The sequence below is a fragment of the Natator depressus genome, chromosome 10 (genome assembly GCF_965152275.1).
Source record: "Natator depressus isolate rNatDep1 chromosome 10, rNatDep2.hap1, whole genome shotgun sequence".
Lineage (NCBI taxonomy): Eukaryota > Metazoa > Chordata > Testudines > Cheloniidae > Natator > Natator depressus.
Window position 1 is genome coordinate 76,687,552 of NC_134243.1, and position 16,876 is coordinate 76,704,427.

A 16,876-nucleotide genomic window follows, 5' to 3' on the forward strand; every position below is an offset into this window, starting at 1 on the left:
CCAGGCATAAATGGGTGGAAATTCCCTGTGACTTTGCTGAACTCAACTCCAGTTCACTTCAATGGGGACTGCGTACCTGTGTATGCCAGGAGCTGAATTTGGAGCCCACCACAAGTTACAAAACTTTGCCACATACACCTGATTTCTGATGGACTTGAGTCTGATGGACTGATTTCTGATCCTACCCGAGTTTGACGCAGATACTGCTCTGCATCCAGCAGCTGAGAAATACAATAAATCCCCACATGAACCATCCATTCTGATTCCACTTTTCACCTGAAGACATAATCTGACAGGGACCAGGATTCATGGCAGAAACAGGGAGGGAGAGGATTTCTTGCAGGGCCTATGCACAGGATGCATGTACCTTTCCCTCTCCTAAATGGAAAGCCAGGCAGGTGTGACTAGGAGGCACTTTTAGTGCTTACTGGATGTACTATGTGTGGGAGGAGACACATGGGATCATATTGAGAGATGCCTCTTCATTTTACGGCTGAGAATGAACCGTATGTGCACCTCTTTTATCCCATTGTATCAAGTCAGTGTTTCAGCCTGAACAGGCTGGCCTGTGCCCTCCTCTGAGTTCAGTTATAGTAAATTGCATAGCCCTATTCATTGCTTGCAGACGTCACTGTTGCATCAGATTTAACCACAAGGGCTTTTACTAGAACATCAGGACTTTGTTTATGTCATGACTCAGTCTCAGCTGGCTTAGGAAACAGGAGAGCAAATTTATCATCTAGCTCATTGTCCTTTGGCTGTACAGTTGGGCTGCTGAATTTTTCTACTTTCAACGGTTTTGAGCAGAAGGTCAGGCCACATGTTACATATCTGCCATTATAAAACTACTCACAGATGGTCTGTGGCTGCTCAGTGTCTCTCCTGCGCTTCTTTAATATTCAGATTGGGAATACCTATACCAGAAAACATACATAGAGAAGCAACTCTGTTTACTTTTCCTAGGTTCCACTTCAAAGTCTGTGGTAACCTGAGCAAGACTAGTTTATAGACCCTTATGGGGGAAGGGTGGGTCAGAATTGGGCTCTAGGTCTTCCAGGGTCACTCTTGTATCTCCTCTTACCCTACTTTCAAAACACATGCATTGCAGAGTGCTTCTCCACATCAGCAATGGCTCGCTGCGGCTTCTCTTTAAGTCCATCAGCAGCACCTCTCTCCCTCCGTCAAGGGTATGTGCTTGACAGTACAACACAGCTTAGACCCCAGACTCTGCAGGTCCACAGTGAGGGTGTTCTTAGCAAGGATTTTCCTTAAGAAAAGATGCCCCGGGCAGCCCATCCTCTTCTCTCTGCCTGTGATAGTTAGCCTTTAACTTCACTGATTTAAAACAGAACTGTCTGGAACGCTGCTTCCCTGTGCTAAGAATGCTTAGTACAGAGCCCAAAAGTGGTGACCATCTTCAGCATAAGGGGATAGAGGGGAGGGACTTGACTTGTGCGGGGATCATTAAGCCCACAGCGCCTGTGAAAATACTTAACACCTACACAGCACTGTCCCTATTCAGCCAATAAATAACCTTCAGCCATTCTGGGTGGAAGGTAATGGTGTTATCCCCATTTTCTGATGGGGAAATAGAGTCAGTTCCCTCCACATGGCTGTTTGCATTAAGTAACCAAGGTTGTTCCATGTATCAAGACTTATGGAGTGGATGGAAGGCGAGTATAAGTAGCTAAAATACTGCCCTCGAAATACAGGTGCTTCCACAAGAAAGTCTATGACTTGAAGAAAAGACCAAGGGACGTACACAGTATCATCTTTGCACCCCTGAATTTGCTGGTAGTGAGGATTAGTGGCATTTTGGGGTGGGCAGAATTATTGCAAGTTTTTTAAAATACTTGCCACTTTTATGCAAGGATCTCAAAATGCTTTACAGATATTAGGGTGAAATTCACTGCGTGCAGGGCCAGTCCAAGGCCCAGACATCACTCAACTCCCCAGAAGAGGGCTCAAGCGGGACCAAGACCCTTGTGCTGGTCTCTTGTCACCAATTAATGAATTTAGCCTTAATCCCCCTGCGAATACATGGGTTTTAAGGCAAAAAGGGACTGTTATGATCATCGAATCTGCCCTCCCACATAACAGGTCACAGGACTCCCCTGAACAAGTTGATGGCAGAACCGTGTCTGGCTCCTAGTCCAATGTGCTACCCGCCAGGAGCACAAAGCTGGGCCTGTCACACAAGCCCCATTTTAGAAATCGGGAGACAACTAGCACAGAGCACGACTTGTCCCAGGTTACACAGCCAGTCTCTCCCCCCTCCCAGTCCCGTACTGGAGCCTGATGAGCATCCTTCCACAATCTCCCAACCCACCTGGTGGGATATTGGAACTGCCATAGCTGCATGTAGGTGCCTGTAACTGTAAGTCAGCATTAAAGTGTGCAACCCACAATTACATGCCAGAGGGACACCTCAGCTTCTCCTTAACGATGAACAGTCCCCGGAGCCTTCGCTCAGCCCTGCCACACAACCAACACTTCGTCACGCTCCACTCTCGGAGGCCCATGGGCTTTGTCAGGGACACAGAAATGAGGCACATAAAGTGGCCACAGAGGAGGAAGCTTGAAAGCACGGGATCTTTTCCTTGAACAACATGTCCAGAGTTCTCTGTACTCCCGGTGTAAGCTGCCAGGTCTTTGCCGGGCGGCCCAACAGCTGAGCTGTGCACAAGGAAATCTTTCTCAGAGGCTTTTCTAATCGCTTAAGAGCAAAACTGTTTCCAAACAAAGAGGGTTTTAAGCACACACAAAAAACAGGCCCTTTTGGGCTAAAACAAAACCAGCCTGGCACTGCGTTTTGGAGACTTGCTTTCCCTTAGGTTCCCTGGTTAGCGTGAGCTCTGGGCCTCCCCGTCAGGGAGTTGTTTGTATAAAGCTCAGGCCCTTACCTCTTAGTCGAGCTATTTGGGAGCATCTCCGCCTCATCTCCTCACCTTTTCCACTGGTTCTCATGTAGGAAGCAGGACATTCTAGGAAGGATTAACTCCCTTTTTGCTATGCTGAAGCTAAGGGTCTCCTAAGGTGCCACAAGTACTCCTGTTCTTTTTGCAAATACAGACTAACACGGCTGCTACTCTGAAACCTGCCCTGTAACAGTCACCTTCATGGCCTTGTTAATGACTTATAGACGTTTAAAGAGAGGGTTTGCGCGGGACTGAGGCGAATTAGAAACTAAAGCCAGTGACATCCCATCCCTCCTGATGAAGGGCAGCTGCAGAGCAAAAGGACGATGGCCGAGTGGTTAACGCTCAGGAGAGGGAAGGAGGAGGCCTGGCTTCTAGGCCTGTCAGCCTTCCTGTGACGTTGAACGTTTTGGCCCTGGTGATCTGCCTAGACAGAGGTTGCCTGTTGATGGTCACCTAAAAAAAGGGACCTGGTTTTCAGAGGGTGCCAAGAATGCATCCCTCCGGTTAACGTCTGTGCTGGGTGCTCAGAATATCAAACCCTTTGTAAGTGTCTCTGTAAGTATAGGTGCGGTCGGTAGCCCTGCCTATTAAGAATGCCTGACACTTCTTCCCATTATAAGACCCTGTTTTCAGCTGCTTATAATTTGGCCAAACTTCAACTGTTTGGGCTCAAACTTTCCAGGCCAGTGTCTGCTTTAGGCTGAATTTTTCTGGAAAATTTCAGCCAACACAGTTCAGCCATTTCCAAGAATGAGGCTAAGGAAAAATATAGGGGTTTGCCCTTGTTAAAATTCTGCTCATCTTTCCTTGCACCCCCAGGCTTTGGAACAGGGAGACTGATGTCAGGGCACCTAAGTTCTGTTCCCAGCTCTGCTGTGTTAGACAAAGTCAATTAACCTCTCTGCCTCAATTTCCCTCTCTGTATGCTCGAGGAAACTTATTTCATTAGCTAACGGATCCCTGTCAGGAAGCTTTTCCAGGTATGCAGACTAAGTTTTTCCTCTCTTAATTTCACTCCATTGCTCCTAATAGAAGTAAAAGCCAGCGATGGAGAATGCCCATTAGTTCATTTCACTGCTGCCCAACTGAGAAACTTGCATAATTCCTTCAGGAATGGATAACTGTGTCATCATTTTAGTTACATTCCAACATCTGGATGCACGAGAGGATGTTACATTTGCCAGTGGCCAAGGCCATTCTTTTGAACAAATGCACTGTTTCAGAACAGGCCTTGGGAGAATTTCCACACCATTCACTTATAGCTATTGCCAAGAATTGTCTTAATCAGGTTCAGAGATAAGTAGAAGAGAGATATTTATCATGCAGTGATCACAAAACACTGAACTTTCTGGCATGGACATTATCAGGAGACCATCCAGTTAAGCACAGAGTTCAGACTCTTTGAATTCCATTGCTTATTCATTCACTAGAGAGATTACATCCCACCTAAGATTTCCTTCAGGGACGGCTGCCTGGGGTTTGTCAAGGCAGAACACCAGGAATTCCTAGGACTAGTCAGAGCTGTTTGGGAAATTGGCTCCCCCACTGCAGAAAATTGTGATTAAAGTGGTAAAAAGAATAGTTTTAATTGAAATTTTCCATGGAAAAGTTTGACCTTTCAGTGAAAAAATCAAAAATTGAAATATTTTAAATGCTGCCATGGTACAGAATGGAAGTTGTAGTTTATGTGCCTTGTGCACTCATTCTTTTCTATAGATTGCGCTCCTGGGTCAAACTACATCTCCCATGATACACCATAGGCTCAGCTGGTGGTGAGCAGAACAGTTGCATTATGGGAGTCCCTGGCCCCCCTGCACAGTCTGAAGGAATGGGTTCTGTGCTGGGGATCTCCTGCTCCTCTCCAGGCTTCAGCACAGCCTCTGTCCGGCCATAGCAGTGGCTCATGTCTGTATCTGATACTACAGTCTCAGAGCTGCTGAGCCCCTACTCTGTCAGGGTGGAAAGGGGAGAAATTATGGCAGGTGGATCCATGTGGCTCTGCCAGTTTATCCCTCTGAACCTTCACATCCTGCGACTCGGGTGAGCACTCCCCACCGCCCTGCAAGCCTATCTGTGCTCTGCAGAGCCAAGCTGCACGTACCCCTGTGCAGAGTCCCAGAATCCTGCCCCGGTCCTGTGCAGCAGCACTACGCAAGAGCAAGCAGAGGTTGTTCCTCACAGATTTCACACTGTGTGTGTGTGGCGGGGGGGGGGGGTTGGAGATACGGCATCTTATTGCACCTGACACCACAACATGAGCATGAGTTGCCCATTTGGGCACATCCCCTACACACAGTCCATCTATTCCCTAAGTAACAGCCATCTGTTGCTCCAGGAACATTTCATCACTCTTTGTGGGAGGAAGAAACTGTCACTCGCTTTATTAATTTAATTCCTAGTTGCAAAAATAAAAACTATAGCAACAAACCATCCAGCATAACAAAGGTTTGTTGATTGCGGCTGTGGAGTGAAGCCATTGCCAAAGTGCAAAGGAATGTCTAGTTTAAACACGGGCTCAGCTGGAGATTGAATTTAACACACTAATGATGTATAGGCTACTTCTCTGTCCTTGGCACGTAACGTTAAGATGAAAACATCTCTCATCTTGCAGGTCCATGATATCAAATTTCAGGGTCAGAACGCGGAAGAGAAAGAATCATGGATGAAAGCCCTGAATGAAGGGATCAGCAGAGCCAAAAATAAAATACTTGATGAGGTAAGACAAATGGGTTTCAAGCTGTATGCGTTTGTGTGTCAGCCTTCATTCACTACCGTGTAGAGGGGTGCTGACACCCCCTGACTCCCGCACCTCCTAGCTTCATGGGCGTTCCAGCTCCAGGTCCAAATTGTGCACCTGGAGTCCAATACTGCTGTTAGCAGGTTTAGATTATAACAACACTCTTGATCGAGTGGCCAGGTGTCACGTTTGCCTTTCTCCCCCTTCCTTCCTTTGCTCGGGCCTCCTAAATACTAAGCAACAACAAAGGTTAAAGCAAAAAAGCAAAAAAAACCTCTTGTGGCCAGATTCAGAGGTGGCATAAGGAGAAGTGAGTTACGCTCCCTTACGCTGAGTTACCCCGCTTACCAATGTGTAGGCAAGGCTTAGTCATGGCAGCGGAGCCAGAGCATGTAAGAAGTTAAAGTAGCAGCTGGTTCACACCACCTCATGTCCTGCTGCTAGTTGCTTTTCCCCTCTCTTCTGGCCCTGTGGGATGTGTGTTACACAGACTACCTAAGACTCAGTGAGCCAAATTCAGAAGAGCAGTCTGTGGAGAGTGATAGGGGTATATTAGGTTGTTAAATGGGTTAAACTCTGATTTGGCAACACGTACATGCGGAGGGGCCCCGACGGTGTAGGTGTGTGTGGGTCTGTGTGAAATCAAGGGAGAGTCTCTCTAGACTTCCCCAGAATTTGCCCCTTGAAAGTGGGAGAACAATGCCACGTCTTTTCCTCTCTAACAACATACCTCTGAATGCGGAACGTGGACGTTTCAGCAGCATTTTATAGAAGCCTCTCTGGGATAACATGTATAGAATCCACCACCCACTAAGCTGGGCATTCCCCATACACGTCATTTGCCCCCTGCCTCTACTGTAACGCTGGGACTCTCCCCGAGGACAAGAGGGGGGAGTAGAGGAAATTGCTGACACAGTGGGGTTGGCCTGAGCTGCAAAAGCAACTAAGAGCCTGGTCCAGAGCCCACTGAAGTCAGTGGGAGACATTGTAATGACTCCAGAGGGCTTTGGATCAGGCTCTAAGTTAATCCACTGGAATCTGTGTCCATCCCTGTGAAAGGAACTTGGGCACGAGAGCTGCTGCAGCTCGGAATTTGCCAAGCAGCTGCTCTGCCCCATGGAAGGACTTTCCTTCCTCTCAGCCCCGTGGCTCCCTGCAGCACACAGCCTGGTTACTGCACCTTTAAATCTGGACACGCGTGTAATGTGACACAGAGTCCACCAGCTTTTCATGCTGCCCGGAGAGACGTCTAGTGGAAAGTTACTACATGGGCTGTTAGCGCGACCATCCGGCAAGACGTTGCCAGAGCTAGCTGCGGCTGTGGCGGAGAGGTTGCAAGGAGCTGCCTCCCCCCCCACACGACTCTGAAACTACCCCCGGATCCAGACATTCGGGCAAAGGAAGGACTCAAATTACACAGCGTAGGGTTTGACATGGAGCTAACCTCAATCCCTTACCAGGAAGGGCAGTATCTACTATGCAGTAGTTGGAAGGAAGTTCGTAAACTCCACCAAGCTAAGGAGAAGCCACCACGAAGGGAATGAAGCCACCCTGAAGAAATGAGTAGGGGGAACTTGGAGACTAAGAAACCAACAATATCTGATTAGTGAAAAACAGTCTTTAGGGAAGTGGAAACTGGAGTGTTGTGTAAAAATCTTTGAGAGAAAGGCAAGGGATTAAAAAACACCACATGCCGTCATCAAGCATGCATTACAGACGTGGAGTTGTAGAGTGCATACTCGTCGGGCTCCATCCTGGGCCTCTTATTCAGGCAATGAAGTCAATGGGAAATTGGAGTAAGGGGTGGAGAATCGGACTCCAATTGTAGTGTGCCATTTTGATAAGAAAACATTTACATTTAAAAGATCCAGACTCTCTATTTTTATTCACGGGAGGCACCTCGCAGTAACTGGAGGTGGCCCAGAGAAGCACCCTGCTGGCATTACCAAATCACGTTCAGTGTTGGGTGGTTTTAGGGCAGGCATTGCTCATTCATCCTTCCACATAAAAAGCAGCATTTGTAAGTAACTGGACCTACTGGGAGCAGCAGACAAGCGAGGGCTACATTATAAATCTGAGCAGCAGCGAACTCAGCCTTCAAGCTCGCTCTCGTATTACCGATGAGCAGGAGAGGTGATGTAATGTAGCGTAATGCTGGGCAGTCTTTGCTGTAGCAACCTGCCTCTGGCTTCCTGGTTGCTGGGGGAGACCGGCGCTGGTGCTGTGCTGTCTTTCCGAAGTGGAGGTCTCTCTCTCTCTCCCCCCCCCACCCTCACCCCGGTGATGATGACGTTCGATGAATGCCGCACTCCCTTGCGCAGAGTATCGAAGAGGGAGCTCAGAGGATCGCCCCCAGCCACAGGACCTGCTGGGAGGGAAGTGCTGCTCACTAACTGCTTCAACATCTGTGTGCACGGGCCCTGTCGAAAACCAGCGGGCCCAGTCCTCCGCTGGCACAAGTCAGCTGTGCTCCACTGAAGTCAACGGGGCTATGCCGACTTACACCAGCTGAGGACTTGGCCCATTTTGTTTTTAATCCCTCCCAATTTTTTTTTTTTTTAAATTGGACTCCATAGGCCTGGTCAGTCTTTCTACTCCAGAGAGCTCTCTTCTCTCTGGGGAGCTGAGCCAGGTAACTGAAAAGAGATGCATGCAATCAACTGGCATTTCTAAAGCCCCTATCGGAGCTTTCCCCTGTGCCTTCAGACACTGAGGACTGAATCCCTGGCTGTGGCCAATAAGCGCTGGGTGCGGCTTGGGGGATGCAAAGGAGACCTTCATGGCTCCCCGTTCCTGAGGTCAGCTCTGTGACCAGCGTAGTTTAGAGCAGCCTCAGAGACACTCTGAACTATATCAGCTTAGGACTGTTATGCCAGCTGGGATCACTAGAGTGCGGTACACTGTAGCAACACCCCAGCATGCCCCCTTCGCGAGGTAGGTGGAGGGGTGGGGGAGGCAGGAGTGATAGGCATAGAGCCAGAATAGTAACAGGACTTAGCATTGGCTCTCATTTTCCATGTGCGACGCAATGAATTTTAAATCTGATTCCAGTAAGTAAATGTGTTAATTGAGCCACTGTTGCAATTAATCCAGGTCGCTGCTCACATCTTCTGTTCAGCTTCCTGAGATCATTAAAGCTGTATAAAGAAAGGTCTGTAAACAAGGCCTGCGGATACAGTTCACAGTCAGGTCAGGATTATTAACGTGCCTTCACCTCTTAGATTAGTTTTACTACATCTCCCTGCCACGTTCCAAGCCCAGCCTGGGTGCAGGACAACAAAAGTCTCCTGTGCCCTCCTTTTCCTGCCCTGTAGGTACCTAGGATTGGCAAACCTCAGAAAGTTGGATGGGCCAAGTCAGATGTTCTCAGTTTCACCTGTGGGATTGCAGAACTAGCTCAGCACTAGTTGCAGGGTCTGTTCTTGGAAAGCTAAAAGGTGGGGGAAGACTTAAACACCATCCTCCATTCCAAGAACAGACCCTGCAGATTGTCTGCATATGTACGGCAGGGGCTTAAGGGGTGAAGGAGCCCGTTCTACAAACGTCCACCCAAGAAAGAGTTGCGTAACTTTCCTGCTAAAAGAGAAGCTTTTGGCAACTCTTTCAGTGCTCAAGTGTCCGATGCATACGGCTATAAATAAGAGTGCAGCACTGAGCTCTATTGCAAATGCTTCTGAAAGGCAGTGCAGGTTTTAAGGCAATATAATGATGCTGGTGAGCAATAAAAACCACACAGAAAACAAACGTTAACAGTTTGGTTTCAATAAGCCTAGAAATCTGAGACCTGATTGTAATGGCGACATATTCCTGGCTACAAATGCACCCTTACCAGAAATGACAGAAAAAGACCTTCAAGGAGATGGTTTTAGGCATGGATTGGTAAGTCAGTGATGTTCTCCTTTTCTCCTCCCATTTAAAGGTGAAGGTAGATCAGAGCCTTTCCCTGGAACATGTGACTCGAGACAGAGTGAAAGTGGGTCATGGGCGCAGACCACCCACCAGAATTCATCTGAAAGAGGTAAGAATGCACCCTGGGGTTGCATGCTGCAGCGCAGTGAAATCACCTGTATGCAATCTCCATCTGGTAAAAGTCCCAAGCCGGCATCAGAGAACTATTTCTGGGTGTATTGTTCATGCTGATTACATGCAACACACAAAACACAAGCTTTTAGCTGACCCCTTACTTGTAAAACCAGCCCGTAACAGGAATAAGGGAAAGCAAGTTTTTATCTGTAGGATGGTGGACCACAGCGGTTTAAGATTTTTGCATCCTTCAGGTTGGCAGCTGCTGCAACATGTGGTGATATATTTGTGAGTCTTTCTATAGTTCGTGAGCTGCTTCGTTGTTCGGCACGTGCCATTACTGCTCAATTAAATAAACAACCCGAAGCACTGAGAACGGGTTATAACTGGGTTTTCTAAGACAGGTTTATAGAGCAGCCTGTATTCTGTTCCCAGTAGCCTTCCTGTAGCTAACATTTAAAACAAAAACACACATGCCTAATAAATATTAGATTCCCGTTTCTGAGGGAGTTTCTACACTGTAGTAGTACTGATACTTTAGAAGAGGATTAAACTAACGAATGGGTTTAAGGCTAAACCTCTTTCTGCAAACGTCACAGTTTGCCGACTCTCACCTTCTGCGCAACTCTCAAGTGATCTTAGTGCAGACGAAATGCTCCAAAGCTTTTTAGTCTAGTGCACAGAAATCCTGCAACATCCACAAGAGAATCTTTCTTCAGAGAAATAATCACTGGAGAGCCAGACAATCCCTCCCTTCTCCTCAAAAAGATCTCAGAGGCACAAATACTCTCCAGGAATTTTATACACTGATGTTATTCCCCTAATTCCTTGTAAACTGGGCCTGAAATCTCAGCTCTGTTATTGCAAGTGCCCTCACCTTGAAGGGGACAATTTGCCATTTATAGGGTAATAAAGGTCTTCTGTGGACATTGGAGACAGAGGGTACGTGTAAGTGGATGTTATTTTGGATGGAGGCCCTGAGTACTGACATGCCACAAAGATTAGTATTAGGGACGACTATACAGACGCTGCGTAGAAGAGAAAATGCACCCTACAGTGCTGGTAAGGAGGAGGAGAGCAACAACATCCCTAGTGAAGTAGCTGGTGAAAAAGCAGTATACGCATTTCACTCCCAAGAAATGTAATGTAAGGAGTCTGAACCAGAAGTCTGATGAGAGTCATTGACTTTGAGAAGTCATGTACGGCAAGATACCGATCAGGATCGGGACTTAGTGCGGGGTGAAGGCCTGTATGCTGCAGCACTGCTGAACGGCAATAGGAGAGTCTTGGGCTGCAGACCCAGAGGAAGGGGACACAACTCAGTTCTCCACCGTGAAATAGTGACGCTTTATCTTGAAAGCCATGTTCAGTTCCTGTCACCTTATGGAAAGGACACAGTAAAGAGGGTGACCAGACAGTTGTAGAGTAGCAGCCGTGTTAGTCTGTATCCGGAAAAAGAAAAGGAGGACTTGTTGCACCTTAGAGGCTAACAAATTTATTTGAGTATAAGTTGTAGGGACTTGAATACTGTAGTAATTACACCCCCCCCCCCACGTTAACTGGAAATTTTAATTGCTGGTCACACAATCCTGAAGGGAGATACTCTGGGGTAGCTTCACACAGGAGACCTGGGACACATATTGAGATGGTCAGGCAGTACGGGGGAATTTCACCCAGGTGTGGAGGTCTCTTAAAAGGGCTCAAGTGGGAGGAAGGCTATAGCCAGCCTCCCTGTTCTGGAGGGAGTCTGAACCTAGATGCATTTGGGCATTGTCTGTCCCCAGGGCTCCCTCAAACAGGGACTCTCTCCTCATTTCTCCCTCTGGGGTGGATAGGAGACTTAGGAAGTTTGGGCTTCAGTGTGGAGATAATGCAGCTGTGCACGGCCATCCCTTCTGATCCGGCAGCTGTGGTTGAGCAGTTTGCCTGGAGCTTGTGACATGAAGGACTAGCTGGCTGAGGCCCAACCCAGCCGAGACAGATGATGTCAGGAGGGGAGAGGAAGCAGCCAAACGCAAAATGATGTTACATTAGTGCCCTGGACTGAAGGATTCGATACATGAACTAACAGACCTGTACATTTTATCAATCTAAGGAAATGCAACAAGTTATGTAAGGACAGCAGCAATAGGAATTCTGAGAAACACTCTTGGGGGGGATGACTTGGGTAGTAAGGGGATAAAATATGCTAGGCTACTTCAACAGCTATTCCTACAAGGGGATAGAACCAGATGATCTGCCTCCATTGCTCTAGGTTGTATGCAGCGTGGTAGCCGTGTTGGTCCCAGGATATTAGTGGGACAAGGCGGGGGAGGCCATTTTTATTGGACGAACTTCTGTTGGTGAGAAAGACAAGCCTTCAAGCTACACAGAGTTCTTCCTCAGGTCTGGAAAAGGTACTCAATCTCACAGCTAAATGCAAGGTAGAACAGATAGTTTAGCATATACTTTAAGGGACCATTCAAGGTGAAGTAGCCCACTAACACCCCTGTATTAAGACCATTTACATGGAAGAGCTCTGTGTAGCTCAAAAGTTTGTCTCTTTCTCTCCAACAGAAGTTGTTCCAATAAAAGGATATCTCCTCACCCACTATGTCTCTTCTTTGCTCCGGGAAATTCTTTGCATTTATCAATTCAGACAGCGCACCTGCCCATGTAAATATTTGTAACGCGCAAACTGTCCACATCAGAACCGCACAGCACAGTGTTGATAACTTAGAAAGGAAGAAGGATTTTTGATAGGCTGATGGTCCAAAGCAGTCCAAAGTACAAATTCTTGACCTCTTGGGATTATTGGCTTTGATGCGCTCCTGCCTGTCGCCCACTACTGGAGACAAAATAGCGCAGCGGCAAGTACACACGCACTGAAGCGGGTGCTGGTGTAATGTCCTGCAGGGTGTTAAATTGAGTAAGAAGTGGGGGCGTAAAGGGGAGCAGAAACAGAGGCACCACTCAGTCTCACACGTGTAAGCTGTGCTGAGGTGTACAGGTTTGTCTGTACCGTCCTCCTTGTGGGACAAAAGATTTGTAGTCAGATGCTGGACTTGTCTACACTGCCACTTAACCTGATGTAAGTTTCATTGCTCAGGGGTGTAAAAAAGCCACCACCCCCACCCGGTGCAACGTAAGTTACACTGACTTAACGCCGTGTCCACACCACGCTGTGCCAGCCAACACAGCTTCCGCCTCTCATGGAGGTGGAGTAATTATACTGATGTGAGAGCACTCTCCCGTCAGCATGGCATGTCTTCAGACACGCTACAGTGGCACAGCTGCGCTGATGTAGCGCGGGAGTGTAGTCCAGCCCTCAGTCACCCCACCTCCACTTCTTTGACTTAAACGATTTGTTAAGACTGGTTTTGAGGACAGGATAGTTCAGGGGATTGATACAGGACACAGTCTAAATAAAGCTCTCTCATATTACATTTCTCAGGTCGCCAAGTCTACATCCGATGGAATCTTGAGGCTGGATCTGGATATAGTGGATAATGGCCCTCCAGACTTCACCTTGACTGTGAGCGATAATGAGAACGTCCCTCCTCCAAAGGAAACTCCAAAGCCACCTATGCCTCCTACAAAACCCAGTGTCGTGTCAGAGAAGCAGAGTGCAGTTAACAGCGTTGCTGATCAAGAGCCTAAAAAGCCTCCGTTGCCTCCAGCAAAGAAGTTGAAGGAGAGTACGCCATCAAAGGACGATCTGAACGACAAGGATGAGGGTTCAGTCAGTCAAGGTGAGGAGGGTGAAGAACCCAAAGCTTCAGCAGGGGACAAGGAAGAGAACCTCATGGAGGTCAGCAACAGCAGCACGACAAAGCCTCCGATTCCTAAAATCTTATCGGACAAGCTGAAAGGGGTCAGGTGGGATGAACCAGCCCTTCACCCTCAAAGCACAGAAGGTTTGGAACCATCCAAGGGTGGCAGTAAAGAAAACCTCACAGAGGTGGTCACAACAGCTACTGTGAAACCTCCACTTCCTCCTAAGATTTTATCAGAAAAATTGACAGCAAGTGTGGATTCCACCCCGAGCAATTTAGAAGCGAAGAGTTCAGAAGGCGAGGAGCCCCATGATTCCAAGCCCCCCAGGGATGAAATGGAAGATGGGGAAGTGACAGAATCCACTCCCCAAAAAGTAGAGCTTGAAGAAGGAAGTGAGAGAGCTGCTGCTGAGAAAGAGGAGCCACAAACAATACAGGAACAAATAAAGACTTCCTTAGTTACCGAAGCAAAGCAAGAAAGTACAGAGGTTCCTAGTAAAGAGAAAACACTTTTACCACAGTCCATAGCAAATTCCTCACCTCTCAGAACTCGCTGTGTATCCCTAGGAGAACGGCTGAATGAATCGAAAAATGCAGAAAAAGAACTTCTGGGTCCAGGCTTCCGCAAGGAGCCCCAATCCTGCCTGGCTAAAATGGAGGAGAAAGTGGCTTGCGAAAGGGAAAAGACAGAAAAACTTCTGCAAAAGGTTTTAGGCAGAGAGTTAGAACAAGCACAGGAGGGGAATGGGCCCCCCGTAAATGCAGAGACATTGCTTAATGAGGCTGTAGAACAGCTCCGGCAAGCAACACAAGTCCTACAAGAAATTAAAGGGTTAGGAGAACTGAATAAGGAACTGACAGAGAAACCGAAAGAAAAGCCGAAGGATCTAGTAACTCTTTATAGGAGAAGTGCTCCCTGAGATGTACTTAAGACGACACTTCTTTCTTACAGTCAAGCTGAATATTTGCTATTTACGACTTATACCATTGCTTGGCCAGTGTTAAATAAGGTTATGTTTTGCTATGCACAAACCAAGCACTCAGAGCAGGGCATTTCAGTTATAATTTTCTTTTTGTTCTGTCTTTATGCCATATTCCCATCCCTGATCACAATAGGAAGTTAGAGGACATCGAGTATCAGTTGCAAAAATGTGAATATTCTTTAAGGTCTTGATCCAAAGCTCATTGACGTCAGCAGAAAAAACACCAATGGGCTTTGGATTAGGCACTAAAAAAAAAAAAAAAAACCAACCAACCAACCAACAAAAAAAACCCACCACCACAACACTGGTAATCAGACTAAAGGTCAGTTTTTCAAAGGAGGGCATGGATATTCCAGCAAAAAATTCATGTGTGCATGTATAAACTGGCACGTAAGACATGGAATTACTCAGTTTGCACTGGCACCCAGAGAGTTTTGCCAATGAAATCATTCCACTGGGAATCTGGCTGCAAACGTCCCTAAATTTTGCTCAGTTTGTTCACTTGCTGACAAGTTTTGACTGCCTGGCCCAATCATATTCTGGAACAAATGGTTAACAGTTTCCAAAGATACTCACTGAACACATCGGCAGTACAAAAATTGTCTTAGAAATTCGTACAAAACTGGCAAACTGGTGATGGTAAGCAATTGTTTTCAGCTCTAGACCAGAGCACTGTTCTAAGAACAGTACAAGTATTCATTGAGCCTCAAACTACCATTGCCAAGCAAGTATTAATTTTTCCTGTGGGGAAACAGGCAGGGATGTGAAGTGATTTGCCGACAGAAGGAGTTCATTTCAGAGCCTGGGACAGAACTTAGCAATCCTACCCCTAACTCTATGCTCTTTCTCCTAGACAGTGCTGCTTCGTCTGAAATACTGCTTCTTGCTGAAGCAGTCCGAAATGTTCATTTTGAAGCAATACATTGACCTGGTAACTAGAGTCTCCTGTATTTGTAGACGTAAACAGTCAGTTGTTTGGAGGCTCATGGGAGCGGTTGGCTGGTTGTTCTGAAAGTAGACTCTCCCCCTGCTGTGTGTCGAGCAGCATTGTCCTGGGAGGTTGACTGATGACATGTGCGTCATGACAACTGGTTTTGCTGGAATGTCTAATCATATCATTTTAACAGGGAAATGCATTTTGCCGTTTAAATCTTGGTGGGTAGGTGGCTGAACGTAGTACACTGAAATGAAGAAGGCATTACTAAATAAGGGCCCAGTCTGGTTCCCATGGAAGGCAATGTACCTAATTTCTTGGTCCTTCCTTAGGGAAGTCGCATCTTCCTAAGCATCCAATGAGAGAAATGTGATGAAATGAGAATAGTCATGGTGACAAAATGATTACAAAACTATGTCGTGCATGACAAAGATTAAAAGTGTAAGCACCCTTTGCACCCTCAGACAATACGTGTGGATGTGAACCAGTCCAAGTTCAGCGATGCTCATTTACCCAACCAAGCCAGGTAATCACAGGGCACGGGTGCATCCCTTGTATCCTTCTTTCAGAGTTTTGCCCTAAAATATTCATTCTCAATGGCACCACATCAACTACCCAGGGATTCTAAGGGCCACCACCTCCTCTTGGCTTTATCTAGGTTTATGCAGCAGAGGAAGGATTGGATTTTTCTAAGCTGATCTTATGGAGCTCCGGGGAAGGCAGGTGGATGTTGAATAGCTAAGGCCCAGCAGAATACAAAGAATTTCTGAGCCAGAAGAGAGTTCAGCTTGGCAGTTCTCATTGAAAAGTATCTACACTACCCAGTAGCTTGTGCCATCTGCCCCTTCCAAGTACTAAGCCAGGATCATGCTATATGCCTTCTTTATCTCAGGTTCCTTCTCCAGTAGCTCACTGAGGCTCCATGGTACCCCATGCTGCAAACATCTACCATAGCAGCAGCCAAAGTAAAACTCAAACTACAGTTCCCCCCCCCTTCCTAATTCAGCTGATGAGTACTCCTTGACATGTCCGGCCCAGCCCTGAACTAAGGCATTTCAGGAACTGAAAAATGGGAACATCCCAGATAAGAGCTACGTAGTCACTCAACCAGACACTTCCAAATCAAGTGATTAGAACAGCCTTGTTTTAAGCTGCCTCATTCTCAAGCCAGTCATAGGAATTCTATTGAAAGTCTCTCATTCCGTCACCCATAAAGTTTCTGCATAGTAGAATTTGCTTGAGTTTCAGGTGCCAAAACAGCCCTGCTTTTAGACACCGGATTTCCAAATATATGCAGTCCAGAGCATAGTCCCCTCGATGCAGGCCAAGGATGAACTCTGGTTCTGCATAATTTACTGCTGTAGAGTCAATGTGAACTGAGGTATCTTGTTTTCTTATGAGATGTACTTATAAGACAAGGGCTAACAATACAGACCTAGTCTATTCAGTGCCTACCAGCTTCTAATATGTCTTTTTCTGCATGTGCACTTTTGTTTACCGAACACTGTGCGTTGTGAACATGA

The 16,876-nt window shown here is 46.9% G+C and overlaps 1 protein-coding gene across 1 annotated transcript in view; it reads left to right on the forward strand.

Annotated features, from left to right (window-relative positions):
- Nucleotides 1-14,687, forward strand: part of PLEKHO2 (pleckstrin homology domain containing O2) — a 37,118-nt gene extending 22,431 nt beyond the window's left edge. Inside the window, exons 4-6 of the mRNA XM_074966554.1 lie at nt 5,533-5,637; nt 9,578-9,676; nt 13,115-14,687. Coding sequence (XP_074822655.1) covers nt 5,533-5,637; nt 9,578-9,676; nt 13,115-14,356 — 1,446 coding nt within the window. The 3' untranslated portion in view covers nt 14,357-14,687. The remainder of the gene's footprint in view (nt 1-5,532; nt 5,638-9,577; nt 9,677-13,114) is intronic.
- Nucleotides 14,688-16,876: the final 2,189 nt, after the last annotated feature.